This window comes from Pezoporus flaviventris, unplaced genomic scaffold, assembly GCF_033815535.1.
Source record: "Pezoporus flaviventris isolate CSIRO_AGI_PZ_B2104156 unplaced genomic scaffold, CSIRO_AGI_Pfla_v1 ptg000001l, whole genome shotgun sequence".
Taxonomy (NCBI): Eukaryota; Metazoa; Chordata; class Aves; order Psittaciformes; family Psittacidae; genus Pezoporus; species Pezoporus flaviventris.
Window position 1 is genome coordinate 21,091,071 of NW_026892549.1, and position 12,526 is coordinate 21,103,596.

The 12,526-nt window shown below is 43.7% G+C and overlaps 1 protein-coding gene across 4 annotated transcripts in view; it reads left to right on the forward strand.

The window, feature by feature from the left end:
* MICU1 (mitochondrial calcium uptake 1) overlaps nucleotides 1–12,526 on the forward strand; it is a 107,298-nt gene that overhangs the window by 23,448 nt on the left and 71,324 nt on the right. For all 4 annotated transcript variants that reach the window (XM_061447302.1, XM_061447283.1, XM_061447311.1 and 1 more), the window contains one exon: nucleotides 7,304–7,466. In XM_061447302.1, the coding sequence (XP_061303286.1) occupies nucleotides 7,304–7,466 (163 nt within the window). The remainder of the gene's footprint in view (nucleotides 1–7,303; nucleotides 7,467–12,526) is intronic.

Consider the following 12,526-nt stretch of genomic DNA (forward strand, 5'->3'; position numbering starts at 1 on the left):
AAACACTGCACTGCACCAGCTACCAAGGAGGAGAAACATGACTGCTACTGCTGAACCCAGGACAATGGTCCTGGAGTATGGGTTCTTTGCTTCTGCTGATTTTCTTGGCACCTGGATGTTCGATACACTGACAGCTTCAGCAAGACTTCAACTCTTGCCAGTGCTACTCAAGAAAAAAAGGTTAATTTAACCGGTGTCAGCAGATGAAGGCAGGTTACAAAGAGTGAGGAAGTGATTCACTTTCATCCACACTGTTATGTAAAAATACCCCGAAACAACAAAACCAAATACAAACCTATTTGTTGATACAGCAAGTGTAATGACTAATTTTAACGTGGTTGGTTGCTTCTGGCTAGGAAAACCAGAGAATATTTGTGTGCAGGTGGAGATTTTTATTCCAGTTGTTAGGAGACATGGCTACATTGACCAGCTTTTCTGTTCCCATACTAGGCAGGGAGGAAAATGGCCACACTTTCCAAGTAACACCTGAGCCAGGCATGGAGGGTGACCCTGAGATCCAGTGGGAACGACGTGCAGCCTAGATCCCTTCTCTGTCCACAGCCTGCCTTCCTCCTACAGTTCTCAACTTGGGAGCAACAATTTCAGCAGGGAGAGCACAGTTTAAAACAAACCTCACAATCTTTTTGCCAACGTAAGTCCTCTTCTTTCAGCCTTAAGATGAAATGGGCCTGCTTAGTAAGGTTCCATGGGATATTGGCCCTAGAGGGTAGGGGTGCCCAAGACTGTTGGCTGATATTCAGGGATCACCTGCTAGAAGCTCAGGAGTGTTGCATCCCAACTAGAAGGAAGTGCAGCAGGAGGGCCAGGAGACCTCCTTGGATGGATAAGGAGCCCCTGAGGAAAATTCGAAGGAAAAAAGAGACTTATAAAAAGTGGAAGCAAGGACAGGTTGCCTGAGAAGAGTACAGGGATGTCTGGGAAGCTAGGGACCAGGTTAGGAAAGCTAAGGCCCAGTTAGAATTAAACTTGGCTAGGGATATTAAGGATAACAGGAAGAGATTCTACAGGTACATAGCAAATAAAAAATGGACTACGGAGAGCGTAGGCCCCCTCAGGAAGCTCTTGGGAGAACTGGCTACACAGGATTTGGAGAAGGTTGAGGTTCTCAATGACTTCTTTGCCTCAGTCTTCACTGGCAAAGGCTCTGACCACATCACCCAAGTCTTGGAAGGCAGATGCAGGGACTGTGAGAATGAAGACCTTTGGCCCACTGTGGGAGAGGAACTGGTTCGAGACCATCTTAAAAATCTGAATGTGCACAAGTGCATGGGTCCTGATGAAATCCATCCGTGGGTCCTGAAGGAGCTGGCAAATGAAGTTGCGAAGCCACTGGCCATCGTATTTGAGAAATCATGGCAGTCAGGTGAAGTTCCCGATGACTGGAAAAAGGGAAATATAACCCCCATTTTCAAGAAGGGGAAAATGGATGAGCCAGGGAATTACAGACCAGTCAGTCTCACCTCCATGCCTGGCAAAATCTTGGAGCAGATTCTCCTGGAAGGCATGCTAAGGCACATGAAAATCAACAAGGTGCTTGGTGACAGCCAGCATGGCTTCACTAAGGGGAAATCCTGCCTGACCAATTTGGTGGCCTTCTGTGATGGGGCTACAGAACAGATGGACAGGGGTAGAGCAGTTGATGTCATCTACCTGGACTTGTGCAAAGCGTTTGACACTGTCCCACACGACAGCCTTGTCTCTGAATTGGAGAGACATCAATTTGATGGATGGACCACTCGGTGGATAAAGAACTGGCTGGATGGCCGCACACAAAGAGTTGTGGTCAATGGCTCAATGTCCGGCTGGAGACCAGTAACGAGTGGTGTCCCTCAGGGATCGGTGTTGGGACCGGTCTTGTTCAACATCTTTGTCACTGACATGGACAGTGGGATTGAGTGCGCCCTCAGCAAGTTTGCCGATGACACCAAGCTGTGTAGTTCGGTTAATACCCTGGAGGGAAGGAATGCCATCCAGAGGGACCTTGACACGCTTGTGAGGTGGGCTGATGCCAACCTCATGAGGTTTAACCATGCCAAGTGCAAGGTCCTACACGTGGGTTGGAGCAGTCCCAGGCACAGCTACAGGTTGGGCAGAGAAAAGATTCAGAGCAGCCCTGTGGAGAAGGACCTGGGGGTGCTGGTCGATGAGTAAATGAGCATGAGCCAGCTTCAATGTGCACTCGCAGCCCAGAAAGCCAACTGTATCCTGGGGCGCCTGAAAAGGAGCGTGATCAGCAGGTCAAAGGAGGTGATCCTACCCCTCTACTCTGCTCTTGTGCGACCTCACTTGGAGTATTGTGTGCAGTTCTGGTGTCCTCAACATAAAAAGGACATGGAACTGTTGGAACAAGTGCAGAGGAGGGCCACAAGGATGGTCAGGGGACTGGAGCACCTCCCATATGAAGACAGGCTGAGGAAGTTGGGTCTGTTCAGGCTGGAGAAGAGAAGGCTGTGTGGAGACCTCATAGCAGGCTTCCAGTATCTGAAGGGGGCCTATAGGGATGCTGGGAAGGGACTCCTCATTAGGGACTGTAATAATAAGACAAGGGGTAACAGTTAAAACTTAAACAGGGGAAGTTTAGGTTGGATGTAAGAAGGAAATTCTTTCCTGTTAGGGTGGTGAGGCACTGGAATGGGTTGCCCATGGAGGTTGTGAATGCTTAATCCCTGGCAGTGTTCAAGACCAGGTTGGACAAAGCCTTGGGTGATACAGTTTACTGTGAGGTGTCCCTGCCCATGGCAGGGGGTTGCAGCTAGATGATCTTAAGGTCCTTTCCAACTCTAACTATTCTATGATTCTATGATTCTGTGACCTGAACTCTAGCATTTTTTTTTTGCTTCATTTAATGCAGTATGTAACTGGCAGCCTTGCTGTTGCCAGGTTCAGTGTTTGTTTGAGCAGCTACGTTGTGGGCTTGGTGTTTGATCAGCAGTTGCCTTAGTGAGTCATCTCAGGAGGTATGTTTGAATGTTTCCAGTTCAGATGAATGAGGAAGGTGTGCCCCTGCTCCCAACTCAAAATCCGGGCTGCTCCCGGGATGGGCTGCTCCCCTAATGAGTTGTGTAGCACCTTGGGAATTCCCAACTCTTCAGTGTATTAAAAAAAACAAATCAAAACAAAGCCACCAAAAAGAAAACCCAAACCCCAAATCAAACAAAAAAAACCAAAAAACCAAAAAACAAACCCAAAACCTACCACCACCCACAGTAAAAAACATTTCCAGCTTTTTCCCATAATTAAATTAAAAGTGTGACGTTTTCCCTGACAAAATATAAGCTTAATTGAAAGTGTTTAACGCTTGTTTGTTATCCCAGTGTTGCTTTTAATGAAGTCGATGGTTAGTAGTGAAAATAATAAATTAGGCTTGACATTGCTATTTTGGGTAGTGATTCAGTGAAGAGGAAGTTGAAATACAAATTACTTGGCAGCTGCTGGGGCTGTGGGGCTGGTGCCTGGATCGTGTGTGAATGGTTCATGGGCATGTGTTGTCTTGCAGCCTATGTGTAGAGGTCCTGACTGGGTAAGGCAGAAAAAGAAGATTGTTTGAATGCTCTTATAGTTTGAAAGCTAATGAGCAGTAATACATGCTGTGGGTGGGCTGATTTGTTAATTAACTTGCTAAAAGCATTTTTCAAGATCTGCTTACAGTGTTTGCTGGGTCCTGCAGGTATGCTGCCTTAGGAGTGTCAGTTGTGCTGGGACTTCATGTTTGTGTGCATTACAGTAGGAAGCCCAAAGAAAGTCATAATTAATTTACCCTGCTAAGATGTGTGTGTTATTGCATGGTCAGGGAGGCCCCAGTGATGCTCTGGAAGTGAACTGAGGTGTTAATTTAGAGCTTGATTTTCATGTCTCCGCAGGATTTTTTTTTTTTATATTTAACTTTTAACCTGAAGCTTAGCATAAACACCGACTGTCTCAACAGCAACTTTACTCTTGTAGCACAATATGGGTTCCTTGCCCATCTTTCTCCTCTAGTGCATGCTCTATTAATAAATGCCAAAATAGGATTTTTCCCTTTCGGACTCGTAATCTTTCTGGAGGCCCCTGATTACATGAGGTTGCAGTTCTGGTGGCAGGATGAGCATTTTTGGTTGGTGTCCACTGCATTGAGGACTCGTGCATACGGGGGGAGGCAACCACTTTGCCAGGAAAGTATTTTGGAATATTCTGTAGGTGAGAGGTCATGGGAGGAGAGACTTGTCTGGGATGACTTTATGTCCAGGTTGTTTCCAAGTAGTGCAAAAAACACCTCACAAATGGTGGTATGTACACCCAAATACATACATGTGCTTTTATCTCCATGTTTGTATAGTGTGATCAGGGCACCCATGTTATTGCCTGCTTGTGTTTAGTGCCCTGTCTTGGATAAGGGAGTTGTTCTTATTTGCAGGGCCTTGGCTGTTCCCTTCTTGACCTGTCTTCGTGTTCAATCCAGTCTTGAAGTCAGAGTGATGAGTTGTAGCATGTTTGTTTAGTTTTTGCCAGTGATTAGATCATGTTAGTGAAAATGAGGTGACTGTGAGTTCAGCTGTGGGCAGAAGGGAAGAAATTTGCTGCATTTGTTCACCTCTTGTAGGGACGTTTGAGGAAGAAGTGAGATTTCTCTTTTGATGAAAACAGCCCGTGAGAGATAAACATTTTAGATTTTCTCCTTTTATTTTTTTTTTTTCCCTAGCTTCTGAGTTATTCAAGATTGTTCTTCCTCATAATTTTTCCAGAATGTATTTGTCCTGAAAATTGTATGTTTGCGTATGTCACAGCTAATTGCTGGAACTCAAAAGAATGGAAATAATTGAAACTAACAGTAGCTTCTCATGGAGCTTTGAGTAGCTGTACATAATCACATTTCCTTCTGGATCTGAAACTCAAATCCTTTAACAGGTAACTCCCATTTCATAAACTGCCGTGGGCTTACAGGAGCTGCTTTGAGCTTTCATGGAGATGATAGGTCAGCTTGGCTGTCTTTGGCCGGATGCGGCAAACTTTGTATGTAGTTTTGCTTCTGTGGCAGGTGATGGTTGTATTAGACTTGAAGGTGCAGTGTGGATCTGAATGGGTGGGAAAATTGCTGTGTGTGAAGTCATAGCAAAATGTAGACTGCTGAACGTTGATAAAGGAGGGGACTTGAGGATTACCCTGAGCTTGAGATGACAAAGACTTGGCAGTGAAGTTGCTGGACTAGAAAGAAGGAGTCTTGGTAAAGATGACAGATGTGGAGCAATGCCCACACTCCAAAAATGAGGAGAAAAGCACCTGACAGAAACAGGCCTGCCTGTAGTATCTTGGAAAGATCTTAAAACAGATACAGAGGAAAGATCTGTTGCAGATGTGAAGTTGAATGGGATAAAAGGAAACATGGTTTTACTGGCAGAATTGTCAGGACTAAAGTCTCTGCTGCGGAGATGGTTTTGAGTACAAGACGTATAACTTATTTAGCTGGGTTGAAGGAAAGCATTTGATAGTGCAAGAATCGTTTCCACAGGCTTGGAAAATCAGGAGTAATGTAGAGTGTCAGGGAGACAAGTGTTTTGGCTAGAAAGCAAGTTGTGTTGAAAGGGTGTCGTGGATGGAGAGAGCTGCTGGTCATGGTCTTTGGTGTCTGCTCTTAGCTCTGGTCCTGGACTTGATACTGTAGTTGGTTTTAGTTGTCTCGCTTGAAGATAAAAATACTTAACTCTGGTTTTGGCTGATGAAGTTGAGTGGGGGTATTACTCAGGTCATTCTACAGGAAGGAGTGAGATACGAGCCTGCAATCACAAGTCAAAAGATCACTTTGGCATAACAAGTTAAGGCCTGCCAGGTGGGAGCTGTAGACAAAGACACGTGCAGCTTGACAGCAGGAAGAGCTGGGGAAGCACGTGATGTTGTTTACGGCTGATAGATGGCGACTTGTAATTTTGCGATATAACAGTTACTCTCGATCCAGTGCCCTTATCTTTGGAGGACATGGTGGACTGAAGCAGTAAAACTGGACTTAGGTTTTTTGATTGTAGGTGCAAAAGGGACTAGGGACAAAAACATTGTTCTGTGCACGTGACTAGGTGACTGCAGGAGAGAAGGAGCTGGTTATAGTGGTTGATGCAAGGGCATTTCTGAGTTATGAAAAAGCTATGGTGATGCTAAGAGTGGGGAGAACACTTTTGAGATTTTCATTATAGATACTGCCATCTCTGGCTGCATTTGCTGGAGATCTGAGCTGGAACTAATGTAGAAGAAAGAGGGTTTGCTTTCCCCTAGTTGATTTACTGAAGCCTGGCTTGAGGGATTAAAAGCCTTTGGCTTGATTTATCCTAGAAATATGACAACACTAGAGAGGGTGTTTTCTGTCTGATAAACATCAGGGTAGAAAAGTTGTTCAAGTTAAAGGACAAGGCTGAAACAGAACCAAAGCCATAAATGATCTACAGCTGCCTTGGCAGTACCCTTGATCTTGAGTGTTCTCTTCTAGCAGATCATTACTTGTTTGATTTTGCTTTTAGTTCCTGTGGCTCTTGGCCAGAAGTACTGAAGGTTTCAAGAAGTACCTTATGGACTGTTAAACGTGGTGTATAATGCAGGAATAAAAAGCTATACAAAGAAGGAAAGTTTCTGCTCTGATGCATGATGAAGTGTAGGTCCTTGTGCCTTTTTCCTCACTTGTGACCTTTTGTTGTGGTTTTATTTATAAAAGCTTTCTGTTCTCTGATTAATTCCAGCTGTGTGTGGGGAATATGGTTCTAGGTACAAAATAATCACTACTGGCAGAGTTAGTAAGTGGCAGATTGGTCGGGAAAAGAGGACTGAGTAAAGAATGTTTCTGCAGAATTTTGCCAATGTGATAGAAAAGAGGAAAAAATTAGGTTGGGTGCCTGAGCAACCAGCTGTGGCTCCAAGTAGTTTTTTCCAAGACTCAGCTTGAAAGTAAAGGTCTCTCCCAACTCTCTAAGACATTTTCCCTTCATTTATTAATCACAAATCAGAAGCCTTCAACACTGTGGTTAAAATATTGAACTGCTTTAGGGGCACAAATGTGATGCTAGTGCTTTTTTTTTATGTTCATGTTTAAAAGTGCCTTCAGGGATTTTAACTTAGTTTTACTTTGCCCTCATAAAGAGTCAAAACTTAAAAAACAGTAAAAGGCTCTTAGGGTTTGATCTTACTCCTGGGATATCAGGAGCTGATACTTCTAGTTTAACTGGTAGTTCAGAGGCTGAAGATAGGAGAGTCTATCTTCAGGCTCTAATGTAGGTCTTGGGAGAGGACCCATGCATATCTAACACTGGTTACATTTAATTTCCAGGTGATGGAATATGAGAACAGGATCAGAGCTTACTCTACGCCAGACAAAATCTTCAGATACTTTGCCACTTTGAAAGTCATAAATGAGCATGGTGAATCGGAGGTTTTTATGACACCGCAGGATTTCGTGAGATCAATAACGCCTAATGAAAAACAACCGGAAAGTAAGTGATGTCTGTGTAGTAATTGGAGGAACTAATACAGCCAGGGGGAATAAACTCTTCAGTCTCTGCTTGCCTGATCTTTAAACTTCCCATCAAACATTTATGTTGTTGAGTATTGTTCTTGTTATGTTCAGAGGTATGGCACAGAAGGTGGGTTGCTGTATGATTAGGGTGCTGCCACCGCCAAAAAAAGTGATGCTCTCAACCCCATGCATTATAGCAATGCGACAGTGTGCAGGGGGATAAACAGATACAACAAATGCAGGAGCAAGGCAGAAAGTTACCAGTGCAGCTGTGAAGGAGCTACTTTTGTCTCTCCATATGGGTCTGCAGCTTGTCCATGCTGGCTTGAACCCAGTTGGCTGGCAGCAGCCAAATAACAGTGATCTTTCAGGTTCAGAAGTGTTGCTCATGGTATGTTTCTTTGGAGCTTCAAATTGGGGATTGCTATGGCTAGGAAGCACCTCCTGAAGCTATCTATTCCACCTCCATGCTCCAAACCCCAAATTAGCCTAATCCCTCCTGTGTTGCCTGAAGTACTATTGCAGCATGGTAGATTTCATTGGTATGAGCCCATGAGGAGTAGATGAGACAACTTTCTCGTATATTCAATAGTAAAGGGTTACCTTCAACTGGAACGCTTCAAGAATTGTTCATAAGCCTACAAAAGGAGGTTGCTTTGGCAAGGAAGACCTTATGAATAGCAATGAAACCCCTAGCAATAAAGGGGTCCAGGCAGCCCCATGTTTGTGGCTGAGCCGTGGCGCTGCTGGTCAGGGTGCAACTGATCTCTGCCAGCTTCAAATTCCCTGTATATTGCAGGGAAGCAGATCAGCTGTGGTACCTGTGGGGGTTTGGCAGGCAGCAGGTGGGAGAGCAGACACTGTTTTCCTGGTCTGGATAGCTGTGTCCTGAGTGGTAAGAGGCAGGTTTTTGTGGGGTGGCTTTAAGGATTTTGCCTGTCTTCTGTTCTGTAGGAGATTTGTGTTTCAGGTAAGATATGGACAATCAGGTTTCCTGGTCTCGCAGTGTATCTCAAAGAATGGAAAGGGGTTTTGTCAAATTAAAACTCCTTTCTGCAGGCATTAATGAAGAACTTCAGCCCTCAAATGTTAACTTCTTGAGCGTGGGGTTTATGTACAAAGTGTGAAACTGTTTTGATATCTTCCATGACAGCTCTTTAATGTACACTTATGCTTAGAAAACAAGGATCTGAAGTGTGTGCAGAAGGGAAGAAAAAACAATCCTGGCATTAGTCTTAGATGCATGTTGGTAAATTGACATTTAGTTTTTCATCAAGTCCTGAAAATGGCTGTAGTTCTCATATGAATACGTGGTTTCTACCTTCAGTGAAGAGGTAGCTTAAGCAATAAACACAAGATCATGTTCACAGATGCTGAAATTGTGTACTACCATCTTACTTATCTAAAGCTCCTTGAACTGGTACTTTGAAAAGCAGTAGCAGTACTTTGAGTGCAAGTCTTCCCATGCAAGTAATGTTGGGGTTTTCTTGTCAGCCAGCTTAAAAATAGAAAACATCCTGTGTTTAATTTCAACACACCTGATTGTCTTTTACTTCTTCTGTATGTGCTTGGTGCATTTTAAGGTGAGCAGAAAATAGGTGGAAGAGTGCTCAGAAAACACCTACTTCGGAGACAAGCAAAGGTGACTAATGGGAAATAATTTGTCAGTGTTAGCCACTAACTTCCCAATGTAACCATTATCCTGGCTAGGCCATCTGCTTAAATGGCTCTGTGAAGCCTGTTGTGGCTTGTTAAGTGACACAAGGCAGACTATAAAGGAAGAAAATTGCCTTAGTGATACTTACAGATGCTCTTGGAAAGTGGAATGAGGTGGAAATTGAACTTCGGCTGCCCATCAGCAGGCAAAGCACGAGAGTGGGCATTTTAGGTCTTCTTGGCTTGAAAGTATGTCTTGAGGACTGTAACTCTCGCAGACTTACTTCTAGATGAAGCTGCTGCTAGGATGGTTCTTTTCTACTAGGTGCTGTATGTCATGCCAATCACAGTAAATGTTTTTTTATTATAACGAACAGTAGAAGAGTAAAATCCTAAATGCTACAGTAAAGTCAAACCATCCGTAACCTTGTTCCTAAAAGTTTTCAAATCTGGTCGTAAAAAAAAAAAAAAAAAAGTTGTCTTGTGTGGTTTGTGTTTTTTTTAACTCGGAGGTTAAAAACAAAGACTGTACCTGCTCACCAGATTATGAACATTACATCCGTCTGGCACTGTTGACTCATAAGGAAATCAGGATTATGGATCAGTAAGGAAATGCTGGGGCTACTTTCTCCTTTAGTCACGACTCGGGTGCGTCCTCTGCCCCGACTGGAACATTCCTCCTTCATCTCAGGGTGTTCCTGCAGATGGTGATGTAGCCCCTTGGAAATCTCCTTCAGGTAGTGACATAGCCTGCTTGGTACGATAACACTTGAACTGAATTGTGGATTACTTTGTGCAGTCCCACTGACTGCAAGGTTTTCAGTGAGTGGTATTTGTTGTTAGGTTTGTCTGGTGAAGCAATTGGCTTCTGGACCTGTGAATTAATATGGTCCTGCATAAGCAGTCTGAGACATGAGGAGGACAGGGGCTGCTCTGTGTGCTCAAGCTGCTGCATGTAATTTCAGCAAGTAACTTTTTGTTAATGTGTCTGCTATCTTACAGAAAGAAAATACTATGGAATATAAATGAAAGGGAGTGATGGGGTATCTGAGTCCCTGTTGTATTTATTTTTAAACTGCTAATCTACTGCAGGGTATCATATGCCTGATTCATTTTTATGGATTACATACGGGAAAGTTGATTTATTGTCAGTAAAAATGTCAGCTTAATTCCACACTGTATTTTGCTGGTTTGGGGAAAATGAATGCCAGTGCATTACCTCCTGTAGATTGCTTTCCCCAGTTCAGTAAAATTTCCTGCCATAGCTTTCCCAAGTATGCAAGCTGTGCTTAAGGTGTGACACATTCTTGCTGAGCTTGGAACTGTCTGTCAGAATAAGACAAACAATGGCATTAAACTTAGAAGCTGCTTTGAAAAAAAAGTCTTTATATGCTGTCTGTAAAGTTCAAGTGCCAACAGAAGTGTGGGTAGTGATATCTGCTCCCTGCAGTCCTGTGTTATATTTTAATTGCCGCCTCCTCTCATACCTGAGAGCGAGCTGTTCTCCAAGGTTGGATGAGCAGGGGTGGTTTCTTCAGTCCATCCCTGCTGGTGTTTGCTTGCCCAAACTCAGCTGAAAATACTATCTTTCGGTCTCTGGTAGGAAGGGTAAGGGTTTGTAAAAACCTAGTTGTGAATGTTTCAGCTCTTTGAAGACGGGTGGACTGCTGAAAAAGATGCATGAAGCCATGACACTTGGCAGGAGAGCTGTAACTGCCTGATAGTGGCAGGTCATTGCTGGCACATCCTCTGTAGGCTTAGGTAATTGTTGGCCTGCATGAACATTTTCAAGTGCTTGGACTTAACTTGGTGGTGGCCTGTGCAGTCCTCCTGTCTTTTCTAGCCTCTGAGTTACCTCCATATCCCCAGCTTTCTCTGGGTCTGTTCTGCACTAATTGTTTTCCTGGGGAAAGTGAGTATTTTGAAGCATCCTGTGCTAAGAAGGAACTGTGGCATACTCAGCCAGTACCAGTAATTAAAAGAAGTAAAAAATGCTTCATATCTTATTGCAGCACACTGTAACGAAGACGGGTTACACCCAAATCGGTCTTGCTCTTTCATGTCCGTGTTAACCTCACTCCTGCCACATGAAAGATGCCTTTCAAGATCCACCATGCACTGCAGCAGTTCAGATATCTGAACTCTTGGAAATGTCCTGGAAGGTGTGTGTGTTTTGGGGGTTGTTGTTGTTGTGTTTTTTTGTGCCTTTAAGAAACCACAGACATGTTGTTGAAGCTCAGCCAGGAGCAGCAGCTGTGCCTCTGTGCACAGGGTGGTGTCAGAGGAGAGGAACTGTGAAGGACAGAGCTGATGTCTGGTGGCTTGCTCAGACCACATAGCTTGATTCTCAGTTTTGAAATGGTTTGGGTTTTATGTCTGGATAAGCAGCTGAGCACAAGCTGTCTCTGGACTGTTTGCAGTGCTTGTGTGATTATTTATTGTTTTGTGTTAAATGTGTAAAATATGGATCTTATCTTTTGCAGAACCAGCTTGTCATGAGCTGTGACATGCACTCACCTGGTCTGGAGGGGAGGGGGAAGATTCCCTAGGCTTGTACAGATCCCTAAAGTTATACAAAGTGTTCAGCTGAAATGCTTAGACCCAGAAGGAAACTAGAGATGCTGAACTTGCCTTTGGTTTGTTGATGGGAACTTCTGTGTTCTCTCCCAAATACATCTGCTGGAGAGGTCTTCAGGAAAAGAATGTGAATGAGAGGGGGAGGTAACTTGATGGCTATCTCCTGAACCAGGAGGGTAAATAGGTATGGTTTTTTTTTTCTGTGAAAATACATCATTCCAAGGCAAGAATCATCTTTGAGCCTGTAATGCCTGACACAAGCCCCCAGGAACCTAGCCAAGGAGGAACGAAAGGTACATTTATGTGCATGCTTATGTGATAGTTATCAGAAGAAACAAATTACTACAGCTTTTAGTGTAGATAACACAACTGATCATCCACACCAACGTGTCATGAAGGCACATCTCATAGAGACTGACTTTCCTGTTGTAGGAGGGGTCAGATGTGAGCAAAGTAGTTCCTTGAATAGAACAGTTCTGGGCTTTAATGCAAACCTGAGAGTGTTACCCCTTGAGAAATCTCAGGCAGCTCATTGTTTGCCTGCAGATTACATTCTAAATTCAGGGGAGAATACTCATAGAAAAATCAGAATGTGGGTTACAGCTTTGGAGGGGAAAACTGGGTCCATCATTTTCTCCTCCCATAACGTAGTATGTTGCATGTTATGGTTACCAGGCTGTTCTTCAGTCTTGGTCATTAGTCCTTTTACTCATCTACTCGCAAGAAAAAGAGTCCATGTTATATATTGAGCAACTGGAAAGGAAAAGCAGATGATGAGTGAATGTTACCCAAATAATGTGAAAA